This window comes from Macaca nemestrina, chromosome 1, assembly GCF_043159975.1.
Source record: "Macaca nemestrina isolate mMacNem1 chromosome 1, mMacNem.hap1, whole genome shotgun sequence".
Taxonomy (NCBI): Eukaryota; Metazoa; Chordata; class Mammalia; order Primates; family Cercopithecidae; genus Macaca; species Macaca nemestrina.
This window is the reverse complement of record NC_092125.1, coordinates 41,244,845-41,267,523: the sequence shown is the minus strand read 5'-3', so window position 1 is coordinate 41,267,523 and position 22,679 is coordinate 41,244,845. Positions and strand designations below refer to the sequence as shown.

The window sequence follows — 22,679 nt, the reverse complement described above, 5'->3', positions numbered from 1 at the left end:
TAACAACTTTTACATTGTATTACATATTGTAAGTGATCTAGAGATGATTTAAAGTAAAGAATGTATGCAGGTTACGTGCAAGTACTATGCCATTATACATAAAGGACTTGAGCACCTATAGATTTTGGTATTGTAGGGGTCCTAGAACCAATCTCTCAAGGATACCGAGGGATTATACTGTGTATATCTTCTCACGTAATTCTCCTAGTAATTCTACCGTAGTCATTTTACAGGTAGCAAAAGTAAAAAACTAGAGAGGTTTAAGGTCACATTGCTAGTACACAGTAGGGATCTGAACTCAGGAAAATCAAAATACAAATTAAGCCACTCTTAATTCAAACACCTTGGCTCATTCAATTTGCCATGCCACTGTAAATGTTAGGGAGCCAAAAAGACTTGTGTATGAGTTTAAACAACCAAATTAATACGTTACATTAGAAAACTAGAAAGCAATTAATCTGTTACATTATTTTCCTTTCATAAACCAGAATTTATGACCAATATATCTTATTATTTGAGTTGTGGTTCTTAAAACGGTCTAACCTTTTTTCATCAAAAAACAAAACTAATGATTATTTCAGATAAAGTATAACACTGTCATTTTGGTTATTTAAACAGAAATTGAGGAATATGATTTCATAGAATTAGATATTAAAAGTACAAAAATTTCACTTCAAAATATATTACACAAGCTGTATGTATGCACACACACAAAATTTTGCAGATGTCCTAAGACACTCTTTAATGTCCAAATTTATCCTATGGTGGTTCTCTCAACACTATGCTTTTTTACTTTTTTCAACAGTAATAAAAAAAATTTCAAGTAAGCAGTCTTTAACTCATTTTTTTCTTTGAATACCATCTTCCAAGTTACATTTTACTTTGACGATCTCACTACTAATTATCTCATTACTGTACAGTATCTCAAAGATAATCTGGTTAGGTGATCACCTGATACAAAATTAATTCATAACCTTTCTAAGAGGCAGTATTAGTAAAACAGACACATCCAATATACTGTATCCCAACGAACACAGCATTGAAATACTATTATATGTCTTTGGGAAGAAGAAGGAAAGAAAAAGAACTCAACTTCTGCAATCTGAGAACTCAGAGTGTCTTGGGAAACAGATGAGGATATTAATGCAAGATAGCAGTTATAACAGACTTTCAGAATCATCCTTATCATTTAAGACAAGACACCACAGTAGGCAAATGCCATCAAGAACTGTGAGAACACTAATCATCAAAGGGTCTGCAAAGTTTTTCTTCTTTATGACTTGAAAAAGTTAAATCCAAAGACACCTCACTTAACCTAACTAAAGATTTTTGATATTTCCCCCTAATGCTATAGAACTCCTCCTCCTCACAACTCTACCTCCATTCTACCTCATCTCAAAGTGAGGATTCTATAAAAGAAGTCCTATCAGCCCAAAGCTGTTTTCAGAATTACATGTACATTAGTCCTCCATTATCCATGGGAGATGACTCTGTGGATGCCTGAAACTTCAGGTGGTAACAAACACTATATATACCACCTTTTTCTTATACAGACTTCCCTATGATAGTTTAACTTATAAATTAGGCACAGTGAGAGACTCACAATAGCTAATAATAAAATGGAACAATTATGACATAAGCTATAATAATAAGTTATGTGAACACGGTCTCTCACTCTCTCAAAATACATTGTACTGTACTCACCTATTTTCTGACCACCTACTTTTAGTTACCATTGACCACAAGGTAACTAAAACCATAATTAAGGGAGGACTACTGTACTCACTAACACTCTCATCATCTCCCACGTAATCATTTAATAATGTTCCAAATAGCTATTTTTTTTTAAGGCTACTTAAAAAAGCAGGGGGAGGAAATCTAAATCTTTACGTATCTCAGAGGAAGTACTATAGGCATTATATAAATCTTTCTCTCTTGGGTCTCCCTATTCCAGTAAGAATGTGCATAACACACACCAGCCATTCAAATATAAACTGCTCCCTTAAGATTAATGACCAGATTCACTGAAAGAGAACCTTAGACCCACCCTCCCAACAAAAAATGCAGAATGAGATATGGACTAATCAAACTCCCTAATTTATATAACCTAATGTGACTGGTAGTCTCGATCTGATCATAATGTTTACATCAACCAAAGAATCCTAGTATCAGGATTCTTTCAGAGTTCTTCAAACACACTGCACTGAGGCATTTACTCACTTTGTTCTTTGCCTGCTATACTCTTCTCTTCTTTTTTCACCTGGCTAATCCTGCTCATCCTTTTAAAATTCAACTCACAGGGAGTGGTGGCTCATGCCTATAAATCTAAGCAACTTGGGAGGCTGAGGCAAGAGGATCGCTTAAGGCCAGGAGTTCAAAACCAGCCAGGGCAACAGAGCAAAATCCTGTCTGAGAAAAATAAAAAAAATAAGTAAAACTGAACTCAGGTATTCAACTCCAGAAGCTTTCCCTAAATGTCCTATGCAGGAAAAGTTCCACTTCCCTTGGTACACCCATGGAATTCCTCAAAAACATTTCACATTGTATTTACCACATTATATTGAAATACTTGTGCCACATCTGTCTCCCGCAGGAGCCACTATCCTAAAGAGTAAGCATCAGTTCATTTTTATATTCTCAGAGCCTAGCACTGGCATACGGCAAATATTCCTAAATGTTTTGCAAAAACAAAACAAAAGCATGACAATTTTATTTACCACCAATTATGTACACTGTACATTTAAAAGATGCTGAGACATGCTCTCAACCATACTTAGTCTAGCTGCAGAGATAGGTCACATATAAAAAAAGAGATCATTACAAAATTAAGAAATTAGAAGTACCAAATGACTAAGATACAGGAAATGCTACAAAGTTCAAAGAATGCAGAAATCACCAGAGTACACAAGGAAGTCTTCACAAAAGAAGGTGAAGCTTAAGCTAAGCTAGTACAGAATGGCACTTCCCACATGGGAAATGACATGGGAAGAGAGATTTAAGCAGGAATGCACATGCCATGATTAGAAAACAATGAGATTACTCTGGCTAAGGCAGTTGGTTTCTATCAAGGAGTAAGAAGATATTATGAGGCAGAAGTAGGTGCAGGTCATTTTATGGAAGGCCAACAATACCAGATAAATGAGTTTAAGGAAGCGAAAGCCATATACAAATACTTTTTCAAGACTATTAATATAGAAGCAATGCAAAGATTAATTGGCAGGGGGACAGGTGGTAGGGAACCTGAAAAAGAACCAGAATTTGTTAAACACATGTAAACCTTTTTTATTTTAACACTGACAGCAATTTTAGGAGATCAATGTTCCGTTTTACAAATAAAGAAATCAAGACCCAGAAATGTTAAGTTGTTAGCCCACACAGAAAGTAGCGGGTGGTGCTTAAAGCCCCAAATCAATGCTTTCTTCTTGATACCTGCAGGAAGAAATGCAGGTGGGTAACAGTTGGAAGAATTTTTCAAAAGAATGGGCAATGTAATCAGAATCACGAAATCTTGATGCTAAACGCAACAGAGCTCAGAAGACCCCATAAAGCCTCTGTTTATATACCATTGCCAGTATGAACTATTTGGTAATTGAGTACTTACTTGTATGCCCAGTGAAACTACTTGAGGGCATAGTCTCTTTTTATCCCCAGGGACCTGGGATACAGCATGGTCCAAACTGAATGTTTATTGGTGGAATGGATAGAAGGACAGATACAAGAGAGGGGGACACAGAGAGGAAGGAAAACAAAAGTGTGTGAGAGAAAGGAAAACAATCAGTAAATGAATTTGGCCACGCTGAGGTCTTTGGCACCTTTGAAAATGTCAAGTTCAATAATGTAGTCAGGAAAAAATGGCTAGATAGCAAGGGATCAAGGAAAAGTAGATGGTAACTAAAGGAAAAACATAGGTTAGGGCAAACTTGAAATGCCTGGCCATAAAACAAAGCTAAAGAAGGACAGAGCACAAAGAAAAATCAGAACAGGAAGGCCTTTTAAGGGAAAATTGAGATTGGTTCATAGAAGGTAAGAACAGTAAAGGCAATAATTAAAGAGACTAAAAGAAGAGAGCCACACAACTGAAAAAAGGTCCTGAAGGATGGTAAACATTTAAGAGTACAGTTAAAAGAAGGGATTCTGTAGGAACCTTCCTGACCAAATTCCTTTTCCCTTTTTGAGGCCCACAGCAGTCACCAAATCTTTGAACTACCACTTCCACATCACCACTTCTCTGTCCATGAACCTATCTTACCTAAGAAAACCTTAAGATGTGCCGGGCGCGGTGGCTCAAGCCTGTAATCCCAGCACTTTGGGAGGCCGAGGCGGGCGGATCACAAGGTCAGGAGATCGAGACCACAGTGAAACCCCGTCTCTACTAAAAATACAAAAAATTAGCCGGGCGCGGTGGCGGGCGCCTGTAGTCCCAGCTACTCAGGAGGCTGAGGCAGGAGAATGGCGGGAACCCGGGAGGCGGAGCTTGCAGTGAGCCGAGATCGCGCCACTGCACTCCAGCCTGGGCAACAGCGTGAGACTCCGTCTCAAAAAAAAAAAAAAAAAAAAAAAAAAAAAAAAAAAAAAAAGAAAACCTTAAGATGTGGTCAAAATACTAACTAATGCAATGTATTAAATGAGTGAATCAATTTTTAAAAAATTTATTTGGAACAAAGGAGCCATGAGTTGTTCTTCCTGCCTGAAATGGCAATTTGCCCAACATCCACTTTTTAAAATCCCATCCATCTTTCAATATCCAAACCAAATCTTACCTCCTCAAAGACACCCTCTTCACTCTATCTCCACCTCTGTTGAAATAAACTTCTTGCCTATACTTACATAGTACCTTTGACCTACTATTATAGCTACTTAAATGTCTTTCTTTTAATTTGCCAAAGGCAAAACCCCGGTAAATTGTGCTCTACACAATAAGTATTCAATAATGGCCAGTAAAAGAGAACACAGATTTAAGAAATTAAAATATGTACAAATATTTTACACTGTTGGTGGGACTGTAAACTAGTTCAACCATTGTGTAAGACAGTGTGGCGATTCCTCAAGGATATAGAACTAGAAATACCATTCTCTCAAGTATAAAACACACCAGCCCTTTTAAATGTGAACCACTCTCCTCCCCAAAACTGCCTTATGAAACTTGCAACACTAGTGGGTCCAGATCTTACTGTAACATACCCATTAAAAACAACAAAAAACTCAGCAATTGCTGCTTCTACCGTGAAGGCAGAAGACCACAGCTGTTAGAAAGCAAAAGAAATGAAACCTAAGATAGGACAGGAAGTATACATTTTGAATCCAAATGAAACCACAAGGGAAGCAGAAATTAACTGCCAAAATAATTTAGTCAGACAATATCCAAGCAGGTAATAAGCTATTAACACTGTTATAACAAAGACTTATAAGCCTAAAGAGACAGCCATTCATTCAAATAATGTCACCACATTTGGCTGATATTCCGGGACAAAAGCTAATTTACATTCTGTAAAGGATGTACTTGGTGGAAAGGAAGTGGATGGGACAGGGGAAAACGACTTCCTGGACCACATGAACTAAAATCAGCATGTGCTCTAAGACTTCTAGAAGCTTCAGGATACACTATCTGATCTAGCATCACTAAACTCTTCTAGAACCTGGAGCCCATCCTACTTAGTTATATATTCCTCCCAATGCTCCCACTATCTTCTCTGTTCCTCTCCCCAGGCTAGGATAAGGCTCAGCTTGCTACTTTATCCAGTCTTATCCCCATTATCTCTCTCTGTTCCAAGATTTATAGTGATACATTTTTATTTTTATTTTATACCATATTGGATATGTTACTTCCTATTTAAATGACAACCATTTTTCTGCTGGCTTAGAAAACAACCCTGTGGCTGTTATATTAGAAACAAAATTTCTGACAAGTGAACCACTGAGATGCAGCCTCTTCACTATAGATGTATCATACCAAAAAAAAATATATATATATATACACACACACATATACACGTATACACATACACACACACACACACACGCATAAAACAAAACAGATACTTTCTGGACCTTTCCTGTAAAGGAGTCTAACAGCAGGAATCCACTTCAAGTGGATCTCACTGAAACACCCACAGCATAGGAAGAAATTAAAGACAAAAGAGAATAGTGAAGGAAGGAAAGGAGGAAAGTTGAAGGGAGTGCAGAGTATGAACAGTGCCTCCCACAACGGCAGCAGAAGTCATTCGGTGGCACCTATGCCACCTTTTATAACAGGATTTGACCTGTCTGGTATTCCCTATGACTATGATTATTCTACTTTCTCATCTTCCAAAACAACTTTGATGTCTTCTCTGTCTGGTACTTTAATACTTCCCCAACTTCTGCTTTTCCAAATTTGAGATGTTAATTTCCATTTTTCTTTTTTTCAAAATGTCATTCTTTTAAAGCATATTATACCTCACCTGTGGCCTATCCTAACCTTCTCCTATCCCCACCAAATGAACTATATTCAATACACCCTTTTCTTTTACTCAACAGAGGTGTCAAAGTCTTTTAAAATCTTTCATTCTGTCATAAATCGAAAGAGAAAATTCTCTGACTTTTCCTTCAATTTGAGTAATAAATTCCCAATATTATTTGGCCTAGAACCCCCATACTTAAGATCATTTTTATAAAACATAAGAAAGTATTTTCAACTTAACTGATTCACTTAGAAGTCTTGTCAGTGTATTAACAAGATACTTACCTTTCAACAAACAAAAAATTTCATTATCCTTTTCTGCCCAGAATATCATCATCTTTCCCACACAGAGGATAGGTTTTCTTCCTTTCATCTCTGCTCTATTTTTACAACTTGAGACTAACTCAGTTCCCTTGATGTTGAATTTTCTCTTTATTGGTCTTACTGGGGCTTCTTACCTCATATCTTCATTTCTGACCCTTCTGAAACTTCCATCTTGCTCCTTGGTTTCCCACCACCACACCATTTCAATGCCAGACACCCCAGCTCATTTCGTCTAACAAATTAAAATTCAGCTGAGACAAAACTAATTTTCATCTACATGAGGCAGGATCTGTAACCATGCAGATTAAAAATTGCCCAGTCATGATCTTCCACCACTGACAAAGGTAGGCAAGAAAATTCTTAAAATCAAGGTCACGAAAAACAACTGCTATACCCCCCAACAACATCCATTCAGCAATACTCAGCATCCTCCCTGAAGTGTCTATAAAAACCAACAGTTCTATTTTCAAAGAACGTGAACATAATGCTTCCCTAAAGACATTCTCTAGTGTCCCTACTGCAGACTTTAAATGGAATGAGTATCCAAAAGAGGAGGAGGGAAATTCAGACTGGCACAAGCCTTTATTTATGATTCCCACAACCATCACCTAGGTCTCAGACTTCTTTTTTTTTTTTTTTTTTTTTTTTTGAGACGGAGTCTGGCTCTGTCGCCCGGGCTGGAGTGCAGTGGCCGGATCTCAGCTCACTGCAAGCTCCGCCCCCCGGGTTCCCGCCATTCTCCTGACTCAGCCTCCCGAGTAGCTGGGACTACAGGCGCCGCCACCTCGCCCGGCTAGTTTTTTGTATTTTTTTTAGTAGAGACGGGGTTTCACCGTGTTCGCCAGGATGGTCTCGATCTCCTAACCTCGTGATCCGCCCGTCTCGGCCTCCCAAAGTGCTGGGATTACAGGCTTGAGCCACCGCGCCCGGCTAGGTCTCAGACTTCTAAAGCTTGCTTTAATTTACTTAGGACAAACGCCTAAGATTGAGACAAGACTGGCTCCAGGAATCTTTCAGGGACCCCAGGACCGATGCCTCCCCCATTTTGCCTGCTCAATTTTAGCTGAAAAACATCATTGTATTCATATTTTTTCTCTTCTCCCTTCTTCAAAGAACTAAGTTCATCTCAAGCTATCACTGATTCCACATCTAAGGAAATCTTCCCTATGATGTCAAGCTATAAAATATAAGGTACATTAACAAGAAGCCTCTCAAAGTCCACTGATCTTCCCCATTAAAAGTACCACCACTCTGCCAATTTGCTTTTCATAACTTTCTAGATCCACTGCCACTACCTTATTCCGGACCAAAGTCCCAAAGGGAATCTTTTGTAAGGAAAAGAACCTTACAAAAAGGATCAATTTTAAAGTCTTCCCCTTTTCTAAGCAATAGTCACTCCCCAATTAATGTCAGGCTCTAACAACCTTACTTTTCTCTGTTATCCACCAATACATTACACAGAGTCATCTTCCTAACACATAGCTATGAACATATTGATTCTAACAAATCATCTCAGATTCTCCACTGTCTACCCACTGTAACTATAAACTATGGAACATGATATTCAGGATCCTCTTAAATATAGTCACCTTATCAAATAGGATTTCCCTGACCACTTTGTCCAGATAAAACAGTACATTCCTGTCTTACTTTATTTCTCATCCTAGTGCTTGTGACCCCCTGATATATATTTAACTGCTATGTTTACTGACTGTGTCTTTCTACTATAATATACCCTCCCACATTCACCCTTTTGTTCACCAGTGTACCCTCAACACTAGAATATATTATGTTCTCAACTTGTATTTGTGGAAAGAACAGATGAACACTGACATGCAGTGTACTATAGCTGACTTGAAGTTAGAAGACCTACATTTGAGTTAGTTTCCACACACCAGCTATATAAGCCTCAACAATTTTACCTTCTTTGGGCTTACATTCTTCATGTGTAAAAGGAAAGGGTCAAACTTGATAATCTCTACAACTCTAAGCTTTCCCAGCTATATCACACTACCTTCTTGTCTAACTGGACTGGAAACCTCCCTTCCCCCAACTTCCCTACCTACATAACTCTGCTCGGTTTCCTTCCATTTGGAATTCCCCTCTTCTCAATTCACATCTGTCAAAATGAACATTAAGGATGAACAATATCCGAAGTGCCATTTTCTTTAAGTTTAACTGTAAGCTCTGTAAAAGGAGGGTGGAGTTCTTATTTTTCTATTTTCAGATGTTGGTACAACGCCTCCCATACAGGTGATCAACAAAACAACTAATGAATCATGAGTACATGAATGAGCAAATGAACAAAGTCTTTCCTGATTCCCTCCCATTGCTCAGGTGATCTCCTGCCTTTGGACTCAAAACACTTGGTATCTTTTATTTTTATTTATGTATTTATTTATTTATTGAGACGCAGTTTCACTCTTGTTGCCCAGGCTGGAGTGCAATGGCTTGATCTCGGCTCACCACAACCTCCGCCTCCCAGGTTCAAGCAATTCTCCTGCCTCAGCTTCCTGAGGAGCTGGCATTACAGGCACCCGCCACCACGCCCAGCTAATTTTTTGTATTTTTAGTAGAGAAGGCGTTTCACCATGTTGGCCAGGCTGGTCTTGAACTCCTGACCTCAGGTGATCCGTCCACCTTGGCCTCCCAAAGTGTTGGGATTATAGGTGTGAGCCACCGTGCCCGGCAACACTTGGTATCTTTCAAGGTCCTTACACTCTGTGCTGTTATTAACTTACTTGCCTAATAGACACTCAACTGCAAATTCCTTAAGACTAATCAGCACCCTGATGGTTTCCATATCTCTCTATAGCACCTACAACAGATCTTTGTCATAGCTGTATTTATTTGAAATATTAAACAACAAAGGAATATTTGAGATGAAAAGAAGGGCCTCAAATTACAGACATCATTCCAACTGTACTATGGTCACTGGGCATATATGTTGTGTTAAAATCAAGCATTCAAGCATAGTTCAAATATCTCATTCTTTCCTCTCCCTATTATGCTTAATAAAACTTTACTACTTTAAAAATTATAATGGCTACCCTATGTATCATGTAACTACACACCTCTTGCAATATACATATAGGGATCCACACACATCAATACGTTCACGTCACTAAACAGATAAAGTGACTTTTCCACTCATTTCAGACTTCAACCTCATCCAACTCCCTCCTCCGCAAGGTATGAAACAAGTTTTTTAAAAACATCTTTCCATAAGGCCTCCCTTTCTTAGTTCTGCTCCTGAAAGACAAAAAGGACCAATTTTAAAGTCTTCCCCTTTTCTAGTCACTCCCCAGTTAATTTCAGGATCTAACAACCTTACTTTTCTCTGTTATCAAGATTTTTGACCCACTTTACCTCTGCCTCCAAGCTCTTACTCAGCTTCCATGGAACCTTTCTGGCTGCACAAAAGTTGGCGTCCTTCCATTCAATATGTTCTCGCCATCATGTACTAAGTTCAACCTATCTACATCCTCTTTCTGAAATGTGCATCAGTAGCCGCCCCCCCACCCCAAACACACATCTCGCATACACACACACTATATCCATGTGTCACTCTACCTCTGACATACCTCTGGTGTAAGTTCCTTACACCACTCTTAATGAATGTACACGACTCTCAGAATGGTATCTTCCAACTACACTGATTCTAACCCAGTTTCTTCTGAAAAACCCAACCTTGTCCACAGTGCCTCCCTCTTTCCTCACTTCCCCATCTAGTCCCCTTCTTCAACCCCTCCCCACACCGCCAACTACAGATGACATTATTCCTTAATACTCCCAACCCGAGAATGAAGAACAAGCTCCAGTTTCCTGCGGTCTCCCTCTCCTTCTGTCTGCCCTCCTCGGTTACCCCGCCCCAACTCCCCAGGTGTGCAGACTTCCTCCCCGTCCTCTACTCATGCATCGCTCCAACCAATCCCACGCCACACCACGAGTCCCCTGCCACGGGGATCAGACTCCTCCACACCCACCTCCACTCGGGGTCGCCGCTGCCTCCCCGGACGTTTCTCTCCACCCCTCGCTAGCGAGCCCGAGACCACGGGCGCGCGCGCACAGACATTCTCACGCTTCCTCAACCTCCCTCCTCGCACCGGGACGAGCAGGCTTCGCCAGAGCTCAGCCCGGCCGGTGGGGGCTTAGGCACCCATACCCGTTCCGCCCCCTCCCGCAGATCCCCATGCAGCCCCCGCCGCCCTGCCCGGCGAGGAGAGGACGCAGCAACTCCCCCGCCACCCCGGACTTACCACCTCGGTGTCTGTTGCTCCATGCCCCAACCCGCGGCCCGCTCCCCCTACGTACCAGGCCGGCCTCGGCACTCACCGGAGGTACTGCGCGCTCTGCAGGCTCATCCTCCGCCGCCGCGTCTTCCCGCGAAGCCTCCGTGGGTCTCTCAGGCTCCTCGGAGCGGCCCCGCGGCACCGCGGGTGCTGGCGGCCGCCGCCATCTTCCTCTCCTCCGGCTCCTCCTCGCTCGGCAAGGGGGTGGGGGTGAATGAGGCGAGGGGGAGGGAGCGGGGAAAGCTGCTTTCGCTGCTGCTCCGGCCCGTGGGGCGCAGGGACACTCCGACCCAGGGGGGAGGGGGAGGGAGGAGGGGCGGGGGAAAGAGGAGAAGCAGAGGAAGGAAGTCGGCTACGAGGGGGGCTCCCTCTCGCGAGATTTCAGCAGCGCCTGTCTCTCCCGGTGATTTCCGCTTCTCTGTAGCGCTCCCTTTTGGGATCAACGAGCTGTGTGGCGCGTGTGCGGCTTCTGAGCTACCGGCTGGTGGCGCTTGGAGGCTTCCTGCCAATCCACCCTTCTCCTCCCGCGCAAGGGGGCAATCCCAACCCCACCAAGAACACCGAGGCCCAAAGAACCGGGAGTTACACTCAAAGTCTTCCCCCTTCTTATCACTCCAGCGGATTTCTCTCTTCCTTTTTGCACGCCTCCACTCTTCCCCACCGGAAACGCCGCCCCTTCCTCCTACAGTTCCTCCCAGCAGTCCCTCGACTCTTGTCTTCTCTCGCGCGTAGAGAGTGACTCGAAGGACCCCCTTTCCTCTTCTCTGCAGCCCCTCCCCATGCACGCTGGGAGACTCTTGGAGGGGATAAGGTGGGGCCCGGAGAGGAAGAGAAAAGAGAAGAATCGGATTGGATAGACAGCTGCCATGGCAACTGGAGGCTGTGGTTGTATTGTCATAGTAACCAGTGTGTGCGGACAGGGTGACCCTCCCCTTGGCCAATGGATTCCCTGGAAACCGCCCAGGGTTCCCCGTTGGCTTCCCTTCCATCTAAAGGCCTCCCCCAAGTTAGGAATAGAGGTAGTTCTCCCCGGTGGTGAAGTCCACTTCCTCCTCCCTTCCCACTTCTCACAGCAACTGGGGGGACACCCCGAGGCATTCACCATGGGCTTTTCCACCCGCCTGCAGGCGGGAACCACCTCCATAGTTTCCTCTCAGAGCCGGGCGTGGAGAGGGCTGGGCCTGCGAAGAAGATGCATGGCCTGGAGGCTGGCGGGCGGCGGGCTGGAGTCGGGAGAGCGAGGCGGCAGCGCCAAGCGGCGAGGAAAGGCAAGGGGTTTCCCCACAACTGCCTTGGGCTCTGGGAGGCGGGATCCCGCCTGAACGGGGTCCCTGAGGGAGGAGAGCGGCACACGACAGCCGTGATGCCTCCCCTGCCGACGGGGATAGCCGACTTTTGGCGAGTCAACCCCTCCCCCAAATCCACCCCACCCGCGTACTCCCTCCTGACCTAGCTGTCGCGATCCTGCTGCGAGGAGGCCAGGGTGAGGGTAGGAACGCATCCTAGAAGGGTAACACGTGTTTTCTATCATTTAAGTCGGGGACTAACCGGAAGGCTGACTATCGCCATAACTCTGATAGGCACCCGCAGTGGGGATCCTGCTTGATTATTAAAGGCAGACCTCCAAGTTCCTCCCTCCTCTGCAACCTTTCTCCTCTCACGGGTCTGCAGTGTTTTAAAAGTCGTCATTCTGTGTCGTTGGGTTAGAGAGGGAAACATTGGATAAAAGAGTATCAGGAAGAACCCTAGACAGATCTGTCTGATGAAAGGAGACTAGGAAAAGAAATTTCATTCTTAGAATAAATCTTTTTGGATATTTATTATGTGTGTTTTGTGTCAGGTTTCGGGCCAAAAAGCCGAAATAAAGAACGAAGTCAATAATAATATGGAGTATACGAGAAATAGCTGGAAAATTCATCATTCATGGCTTGAAGAAATTGACACTTTACAAGTTATATTTTCGGTTCGTATTGTGGAGTCATTTAAGGAGCTATCCCAAAGTACTTTAGGATATGTAACTATATAAAACCTTCCAAGAATGCAGCCCTCATAGGAGAGTTAAAATAAGGATTTTAATGGACTATTTTGATTTGGTTTGGTCTGGTTTGGCTACCTGATTCCTGCTGTCTTTTTCCATGCCAGCCAGAGAGGCACTTTCAAGATCCTTCCCTGAAACCTGTACCAATAAGACTATACCAATGTTCAGTTGAAACATCAGGTATAAGTTTGGCGGAAGCGAAAGGACAACCTGCTTTGAAATAAATTCCAAGGACAGATTGTCATTAACGAAATAGAAATTGGACTATGCCCCTCATGCTGCCAGCGCCTGGTATGATGCGGCGTGACGCGCAGCGCTTGCGGCAGTACAATGCCCTCAATCACCCGCCCGGCACCGACGCGCCGCCCACTCACGGCAAAGAGAGCCACCTAGTGAGGGATTATTCTCATTTCCGCGGTGAGGTTCTGCTTTTCCTTCTTCCATGAGCGCCCAAGGATAGATTCCTACTACCTATTACCTCAAATAGCCTACATTTCTTTCCGAAAATGTATTGGTTAGATCTTTTTCTTTTTTTTTTTTTAACTTAAAGACCAATGTGATAGTATATTGGTTAGATTTTTTAAAGATTTCAACCAGAATAAAAATGGTAATAATTACCCCCTTACTAATTATGGTAATAGCCATTTATGTCTGTGGCACATATCTCCAGTAAAGAGTGTATGAAGGCCAGGCGCGGTGGCTCACGCCTGTAATCCCAGCACTTTGGGAGGCAGAGGCGGGTGGATCACGAGGTCAGGAGATCGAGACCATCCTGGCTAACATAGTGAAACCCCGTCTCTACTAAAAAAATACAAAAAAATTAGCCGGGCATGGTGGCAGGCACCTGTAGTCCAAGCTACTCGGGAGGCTGAGGCAGGAGAATGGCTTGAATCCAGGAGGCGGAGCTTGTAGTGAGCCGAGATCGCGCCACTGCACTCCAGCCTGGGCGACAGAACGAGACTCTGTCTCAAAAAAATAAAAAGAGTGTATGAACAGTTATCATACATTCCTGATAAGCAATCTAGGAAAATATTGCAACTATCTTCTCATTGTGGAAATAGAGAAATGGATCAGAAAGAGGAATCCTTTTGTTAGGGTTTGCTGATTTATTCCATAAACATTTACTGAGTACTTATTGTATTTCAGATACTGTTCTGGTTATGATGGATACCACAATGAAAGAGACCTGGTCCCTGTCTTGAGGGAACCCACCTGCTGGTAGAGATCTCAGAGTGATGATCAGGATGCAATATAAGGGATGCAGTAATTGGGGTAAGAACAAAGTAGGAACACATGAGGTCAGAAATAATCTGTGTTTTATAGCAGCTTTCCTAAGAATTTTATAAGACTCTTCAATAGCTTTACAATATCTCTAGCTAAATAGAAGAATAGCAGCATATTTTAGAGATTAGAAGACTTTGATACTAATATTTAAATTACTTTCAAAAATCAATAGGACTCAGAAAAATTATTACCTTCTATTTATATACTGTTTAATACACATTTTCTAATTTCATCTATTTCTACTTGCCCTAGTCAACAAACTTGTAGAATTACAGACATCTTTCTTTCTGCAATAGATATTGTTCACCTTTTTCCCCTGCAGATATAAGATCACATCTAAACCAAAAAAAAAATTAAAGAGAAGCTTCCTTACTTACATTAATCCTACCAGATTTTAAGATTTTGGGTTTGTCTTTTTGGCTAAGTGATTTCATGGAAAGATCACAAGCTAATGGACCTGAGTATGCATTCTAACTCTGCCATCTTGATTTCTGAACTTCAGTTTGCTCCTTGACCAAAATGGAAGCATTACCTGTTATAGGCTTCCTGTGACCTTTAATGATGACATACATGATTGAGTGCCCATTATACAACACTGGACTTGATAAATGTTAATTTTTTTCTGCCCTTTTTTTTTTAAATTGAGACAGAGTCTTACTCTGTCACCCAGGCTGGAGTGCAGTGGCACAATTTCAGCTCACTGCAACCTCTGCCTCCTGGGTTCAGGCAATTCTAATGCTTCAGCCTCCCAAGTAGCTGGGACTATAGGTGTGCACCACCATGCCTGGCTAATTTTTGTATTTTCAGTAGAGACAAGGTTCACCATGTTGGCCAGGCTGGTCTCAAACTCCTGACCTCAAGTGATCCGCCTGCCTTGGCCTCCCAAAGTGCTGAGATTATGGGTGTGAGTCACCTTGCCTGGCCCCTTTTGCTCTTTTATATCAAGCTAAAATGAGTAAAATAGAACTACTACAGCATAACGTTATTTTTTAAAATAATACTCTATCTAGTCTTTTTTTTTTTTTTTTTTTTAAATAGAGATTCAGTCTCACTGTGTTGCCTAGGCTGATCTCTAACTCCTGGCCACAAGCAGTCCTCCCACCTCAGCCTCACAAGTAACTGGGATTTTAGGTGCGAATCACGTACCCAGCTCTCAATCTAGTCTTTGTCTGTAATACTCATAGGTCTGAACTCACATTCAAATCTATTGGTGTCCAGTACTAGAAGATAGATTTCTTTATCCATGGCTCTGATTACAGAAAAGAACACAATATTAGGACATTGTGAGTCAGATGCTAGAGATTTAAAACTTTTCAAAAATCTTTTATCACATAAGACAGCCTAATATAACCACACTTCTGTCCAAGTAAATAGAATGGCCTCTTTTCAGTCAAACATTGGTACTTGCTGAGAAGCTACTCTTAACATTCTTACCAAATTTACCCAGAGCTTTGGTAACCTGAAAATTAATACATAGCAGGCCTCCTCCCTTTTTGTAATAATAGACAGCCTGTTCCATGACATCATAACAAGCCCTAATTTATTTTTATATTTAGCCTACATATTCTGAATGTTTCTAAATCCTGTGCACAATTAGGAACTTGGTAAATCATTCTCATCAAAGTAGAAACACATTTATTATCAATTGCATACTCAGTACACAATGTGTGTGAAGCTAGCCATTCATTCCTCTTCAGTATCACACCTCAGACCATAGAGTTAAGTGATTCAATCAAATGAGTAATTCATTATCTTCAAATAGTGAGTCAGATACAAATTGACATTTAAATTCAGGTCTCCTGTTGCTCAAGATTTCTTAGATCAAGGGTCAGTGGCCTTCAAACAATTTGCAAAGCGTATACTTATTCATTCACCCTAAAGAGGGATTCTTTTACCCTGAAGAATAGTCAGGAACCATTGTAGTCCAAGATTGAAGAAAAGAAACTTCTGATATGGGAAGCAGTGAGGTGACAGTTGGGGAACAATATTCAGAGCTTTCTCTCCCCCTTCACTTCTCCATTCTCCTAGTATTTACTAAGGGAAATCTTATTATCTTCAAGGTTCCCCAACTCACAATAAGCAATACCTCTGAGAAAGTACCACACCTAAAATTCTTATCTGCTGATTTAATGGACACAATCTGGAGAAGACAAGAAGAGATGCTCATAGGGAAGATTGAAAAGTATTGAAAAACCAAAATAAAAACCCTAACCTCTCTTACTTTATTGGCAGAAGGCCTTAGTGTTCATGCATCTCTTTACTACCCCAAGCACAGTACTTACTGAAATCATCTTGGGGGTCCCTAATCTAACAGCAACATATTTCATGTCAAAGTCTGTTGAGTTACCTAGAAGTTGCCATATTTTTCTTAAAACACCCAACTAAAATAACATAATCTTTTAATATTTTCTAGTTTCTACTTCCCTAACTTTTATCAGGTAGATACTACTTTGGAGCACTAAGAATGTGATACTGATATTCATTGTCATAAATCTGTTCTTCAAAATCAGGGGAAACATGTACATGCATATACACATGTACACACTGATATGGTTTGGCCCTGTGTCCCTGCCCAAATCTCATCTTGATTTATAATCCCCACATGTTGAGGGAGGGACCTGTAATCCCCATGTGTCCAGGGAGGGAGGTGATTGGATCATGGGGGTGGTTTCCCCCATGCTGTTCTCATGATAGTGAGTGAGTTCTCACAAGATCTTATGTTTTTATAAGTGTTTGAAACTTCCTCCTTTGTTCGTCTCTCCCTGCTGCCTCCTAAAGAAGGTGCCTGCTTCGCCTTCCACCATGATTGTAAGTTTCCTGAGGCCTCCCCGACTATACAGAACTGTGAGTCAATTAAACCTCCTTTGCTTATAAATTATCCAGTCTTGGGTAGTATCTTTATAGCAGTGTGAAAATGGACTAACACACACCTTCCTCTTTTCCCTAACATTATTATTGTACCAATGCAATTTCTAGTCAAGTTAAAATGTGATAAAGATGAAAAGCAAAGAAACTTAGGACTTAGGTCCATCACTTCAAGGCATACTAAGAGTATGTATCCAAGCACTTTTTTGCTTTGCTTTACAATCCCAGGGTCTTTTCTATTCTCAGAAAACTTTTACATATCAAAAACCTGGATAGTTTGTCCCATATTTGTAAAAGTTCTTTTTTTTTTTTTTTTTTTTTGAGACAGGGACTTGCTGTGTTGCCCAGGCTGGAGCATAGTAGCATGATCATAGCTCAATGCAGCCTCAACCTCCTGGGCTCAAGTAATCCTCCTGCCTCAGCCTCTTAAGTAACTGGGACTACAGGCTTCCCTCACCATGCCGAGCTAATTTTTTTATTTTTTGTAGAGATGGGGGTCTCCTTATGTTGCCCAGGCTGGTCTCAAACTCCTGGGCTCAAGAAGACCTCCCGCCTTGGCTTCCCAAAGTAATGGGATTACAGGTGACCACCTCACCTGGTCATATTTGTAAAAATTCTTAATATTAGCCTGGCACAGTGGCAGGTGCCTATAATCTCAGCTACTCAGGAGGCTGAGGCAGGAGGATCACTTGAGCCAAGGAGTTTGGGGCCAGCCTGTGCAACATAGCAAGACTCCATCTTAAAAACAATTCTTAATGTTATTGGATTAAGATGTAAGAATACATTCTGGAACAAATTAAATAATAAAGTAATGGGTACATATATTCCATATTTTAGCTATGTTAAGCTCTTTAAAAAGTTTTTTCCCCTGGCTTTAAGTCTCCATTGCTTTTCCATTACCCTTAGGATAAAGTTTCCAATCCTTACCATGACCTCTGTTCTGGTCTCTGCCTGCCTCTTCTCTGACAACCCTCCCCACCCCCTGGTATCACCACTCTAGCTATAGTGACCTTCTGTTAGGTCCTCAAATAAGCAGTGTTCTTTTCTTCTCAGAGCCTTTAGATAAGTTGTTCCCTCTATCTAGGTAGTTCTTCTCCTCAGACGACTCTTATGTCTTCCTATGCTTCAAGCCTAAATCCGAACTTCTTTGGATGAGCTTTCTCTACTTTCCAACCCCCAACCATTAGGCTAAGTTAGCTAAACTGGTTATATGTTCCCATAGCACTCTGTCCTTCTTTTTCGTGGCATTTGTAAGTCTTTCATGTTTGTAAATCTTTGTTTAATATCTGTTACCTCCACTTGTAAGCTCTGTAAGAGTAGATGCTGTGCCTATTTTGCTTATTCTTGTATTATCACTTCCCTAGCAGAACACCAGATACAAGGAATGCTCAATAAATGTTCATTAAGTCAATGAATTAAAAAACAAAAACAAATTAATAGAAATTTGGTAGCTGGGTACAATGGCTCACACCTGTAATCTCAGCACTTTGGAGGCCAAGGTGGAAGGTTGCTTCAGTCCAGAAATTCGAGACCAGCCTGGGCAACATAGTGAAACAAAAAACAAGTTGAACCATGTATTCTTTAGAATTAATCCTAAAGCAGTAAGAAAAGAATTTTGTTGGGCCTTCAACTAATCTCGGTAATTGAAATTGCTATTACATTTAACAAGATTAAAGTTTTAATTAAATGAAATATTTAAGCAATGAGTAAAGTGCACACTTACAAGATGAAGGATAACTCATCAGTTATTTCACACCAGAGTCTCAGACTTCAGTGTAGAAAAACAATCTTCAACGTCCAAATTATTTTTATTTAACTTTATGTTTTTAAATTTGAAATTAGATGAAGCAGTTAATTCTTTCGTTATGTGGCAGGAGAGGGTGCTAGGGAAGGATGGCAAAAGAGAAGAGAGGCTATCAGCTAATTAGAATGTAATATAAAAAATTACCTTTAAATTTTCGCAAAGAAAATTGGATCGGGGTGTAGAATGGAAAGCTCAGTGGTCTCTATTTTTCACCAGAAAAGTGTTTATAAATTCTAGCATTATTATTGTTAATTTTTTTGCCTGTAATAGGATAGGGTTAAGTAAACTCAATGTAGGATTTTAAGGAAAGGGCTATATCCAATTTCAAAGTAAATGTGATAATTAAGTTTCTGGAGGCAGGTTCTGAATTCAATTCAATTAAATAAGGCATATAACATATGTAAGCAGCCTGGCACTTAGTAGACACTCAACAAATGCTCTTACTGTATATAAAGGGTGAATAAGAACTGCATACACACTAATTAATGTAGGTTAAATGCGCCTTTAAAAACAAGTACAAAATGCTGTAGAGGTACACAGCATACTGCCTCAAAACTATATGACCAGTTTTATCATATGACCAACTTTCCTTCCTTCCTTCCTTCCTTCCTTCCTTCCTTCCTTCCTTCCTTCCTTCCTTCCTTCCTTCCTTCCTTCCTTCCCTCCCTTCTTTCCTTCCTTCCTTCCTCCCTTCTTTCTCTTTCTTTCTTTTTTCTTTCTTTCTCTCTTTCTCTCTTTTTTTCTTACCCTGCCCTGCCCTGCCTTCTCCTCCCCTCTCCTCCCTTCCCCTCCCCTCTTCCCTCTCCTCTCCTTTCTTTTCTTTCCTTTCCTTTTCTTTTCTTTTTTCTCTTTCTTTTCAACAGGGTCTCACTCTGTTGCCCAGGCTGGAGTGCAGTGGTGTAATCACAGCTCACTGCAGCCTCAACCTCCTGGGCTCAAAAAATTCTCCCATCTCAACCTCCCAAGTCGCTAGGACAACAGACATGCACCACCATGCCCACCTAATGTTTTTTATTTTTGAGGTCTCACTGTGTCACCCAGGCTGGTCATGAACTCCTGACCTCAAGTGATCTTCCCAACTCAGCCTCCCAAAGTGCTGGGGTTACAGGTGTGAGCCACCATGCCTGACCAGTATAAATTCTTTCATCTATTTCTGAAGGATGTCTTAGTTCATTAGCTGTTCTATATTTGAATGAAATGAGAGCCAAGATCTCGTGCAAAGCTAAAGAGGATAAGGAGGCTTCTACGGAGCAAAACCAGCTGCTTATGCTTTCCCCTGACCTCTTTCAAACTAACGCCTCTGGAATGGCTCTGGCTTGCATGCTGTGTCTCATTCTCTTGCTCTTTCAACCATTGGCTATAATGTTCCCATTATGGTCCTCCAAGTCATCCATTTCTTTGTCCAGGAGGATATGCATGGTTTTAGTTTGGTTTTTGTTGTTGTTTTGAGACAGGGTCTCTCCCTGTCACGCAGGCTGTAGCGCAGTGGCATAATCACAGCTCACTGCAGCCTCAACCTGCTAGGCTCAAGCCATTCTCCCACCTCAACCTCCTGAGTAGCTGGGGCTACAGGCACACGCCACCACGCCTGGCTAATTTTTGTGTTTTTAGTAGAGATAGGGTTTCATCATTTTTCTCAGGCTGGTTTTCAACTCCTGGGCTCAAGTGATCCACCTGCCTTAACCTCCCAAAGTGCTGGGGTTACAGGCATAAGCCACTGCACCCCACCAGTTTTAGTTCTTTAACAATGTCCCTATAGGTAAGACCAAGACCAGAGGGCATGCCAAATAATTGGAATGCCAACATTTCCGAAATATAGGCATCAGTGGGCTAGATGTTACAGAAGGTTACCAGCTGTAGAAAGAAGCTGAAATTAATTTTCTCTAAGTGTTTGAGGAACAGTCAAATTTTAGCATGAAAGCACAGTGTGAATGTTAGGTAGAGTTGAGTTTAATATCTATAAAGAATATTCAATTGATGGTGATCAATTCCTATCTTTCTCTGCCTTTTCAAGACAAATCTATATCGAAACTAAAACTTTACTTCTGGGAATCTTAATCTTGGTGTACCCTGCTACTATGGAGAAGTTTGATGAGTTGTGTATCCTCTAGAATTTTAGTATTTAGTAATTTATTCAATCTTTCATTCAGTTTTCTTAAATAGAATTTTCATTGTATCAGGTCATATGCTAGTCCTTAGGGTGCAAATGGTGAACGAAACAGTCCTGCTCTCAGAGCTTAAGGTTTAAAAGACAGTTAAGTAAAAGGGAAGTTATATTATAGAGTGATAAATGCTGTGGTAGAAGTCTTTGGAACCATTCCACTTGAGATCAAGTACAGACATGCAATCAGGTAATCCACTTAAGTGTCCCAGTCAACTGTGAAGTCCTTCAGAATGAGATTATGCAGAGTTTACTTGTTCACATTCTATTTCCCAGCAGGAAAAGGAATACACACAGCTCTTCGTACCATAAAAGTGATGGAAAACCATGGCTAAAAGTATACTAAATTATGCCTGAAAGATACAAAACTATATACATAAAGTTCAACTATGAAATAGAATTACATAGAAAATGGTCATAAATATAATAAAATGTTAATAGCAGTTATTTCTGAGGTAAACTACTTATGGTTGGCTTTAATTTCATGCACTTTTCAACATTTTCTGCCAACCAAAAAACAAAAGTTGAGTTTATTATTGTTATTGTTGTTTTGGTGGTGGTTTGCATTGTTTTTAAAGAATACCTGAACTTCTATATTACAGGAGCCTGAAAGTAACATTGGAAGTTGAAAAGGAAGCAGATTAAAGATAAGTGTAGGGCCTGGCGCAGTGGCTCACACCTGTAATCCCAGCTACTTGGGAGGCTGAGGCAGAAGAATTGCTTGAATCTGGGAGGCGGAGGTTGTTGTGAGCCGAGATCGCGCCGCTGCACTGCAGCCTGGGCAACAGAGTAAGGCTCTGTCTAAAGGGAATAAAAAAGAAAAAAGATAAGTGTAATAGCTTTTCACAACTGATGATTGAAAAAAAAAAATCTTGTTACAGACAATTCCTATGGCTCTAATGCAGTATCAACAACTAATACTTATGTATGAGCAAAAATTGATGACGATGATCATTTTTTAATACAACAGTGTAGACCAAAATGCCTCTGTGGTAATTTGTGGATCTACTTCTGGAAACTGTCACAGCCTGAGAAAGATGGCATGCCCTGGATGGAATTCACAGATAATTATTTTCAGTAATAAAAGTTTAAAGTTATACCTTTATTTGTCATTTTGCCTTTTCTTACCTTTAAAATTATTTTCTCCTCCTCCCTCAACTCTAGGTCATGCTACTGGCCCCACCCAGTTATGTAACAACTTGCATTTCCTCAATTCTCTGGAATGTGGCCAGTCAGGAACTTCCACATTTACTTTTTTTTTTTTTTCCCCCATTTGTGGGTAAGAACGTAAAAGAGGCAGGAAAACCGAATTGAGAAAGAAGAAAGAATAGGGGAAGAGAGAAAGAAAAAAGAAAACCATGAAGTCTGAAAGAGGCAAAAGAAGAGATAGATAAGCAAAGAAGCACATTGCCTGGTGGTAGTAATAGTTGTTAGACACCCATCTGTTATCATCTGTTTTCCATGGGAGATTT

The 22,679-nt window shown here is 41.3% G+C and overlaps 1 protein-coding gene and 1 long non-coding RNA gene across 40 annotated transcripts in view; one reads left to right on the top strand and one right to left on the bottom strand.

Annotated features, from left to right (window-relative positions):
• Positions 1–11,409, bottom strand: part of LOC105484566 (SMG7 nonsense mediated mRNA decay factor) — an 88,521-nt gene extending 77,112 nt beyond the window's left edge. For 22 of the 37 annotated variants that reach the window (XM_024793689.2, XM_071076891.1, XM_024793693.2 and 19 more), the window contains exon 1: positions 11,099–11,409. Coding sequence is in view for 6 of the 37 variants with exons in the window: in XM_024793692.2 (XP_024649460.2) it covers positions 11,099–11,127 (29 nt within the window). In the remaining 31 variants the exon portion in view is untranslated. Of the gene's footprint in view, positions 1–2,220; positions 2,410–9,837; positions 10,016–10,749; positions 10,847–11,098 lie in introns of those variants that run through there. The other 15 variants (XM_011746323.3, XM_011746329.3, XM_071076921.1 and 12 more) reach the window with 3 other exon arrangements.
• Positions 11,410–11,979: 570 nt separating this feature from the next.
• LOC105484567 (uncharacterized) lies at positions 11,980–22,280 on the top strand. Of its 3 annotated transcripts, none has more exons than XR_011611921.1 (5): positions 11,980–12,074; positions 12,896–13,018; positions 14,240–14,365; positions 17,156–17,221; positions 21,810–22,280. It is a non-coding gene; the product is annotated as an uncharacterized lncRNA (long non-coding RNA). The 3 variants fall into 3 exon arrangements; XR_011611919.1 differs by having other exon boundaries at positions 11,980–12,565; XR_011611920.1 differs by having other exon boundaries at positions 11,980–12,565; positions 21,061–22,280.
• The last annotated feature ends 399 nt before the right edge of the window (positions 22,281–22,679 follow it).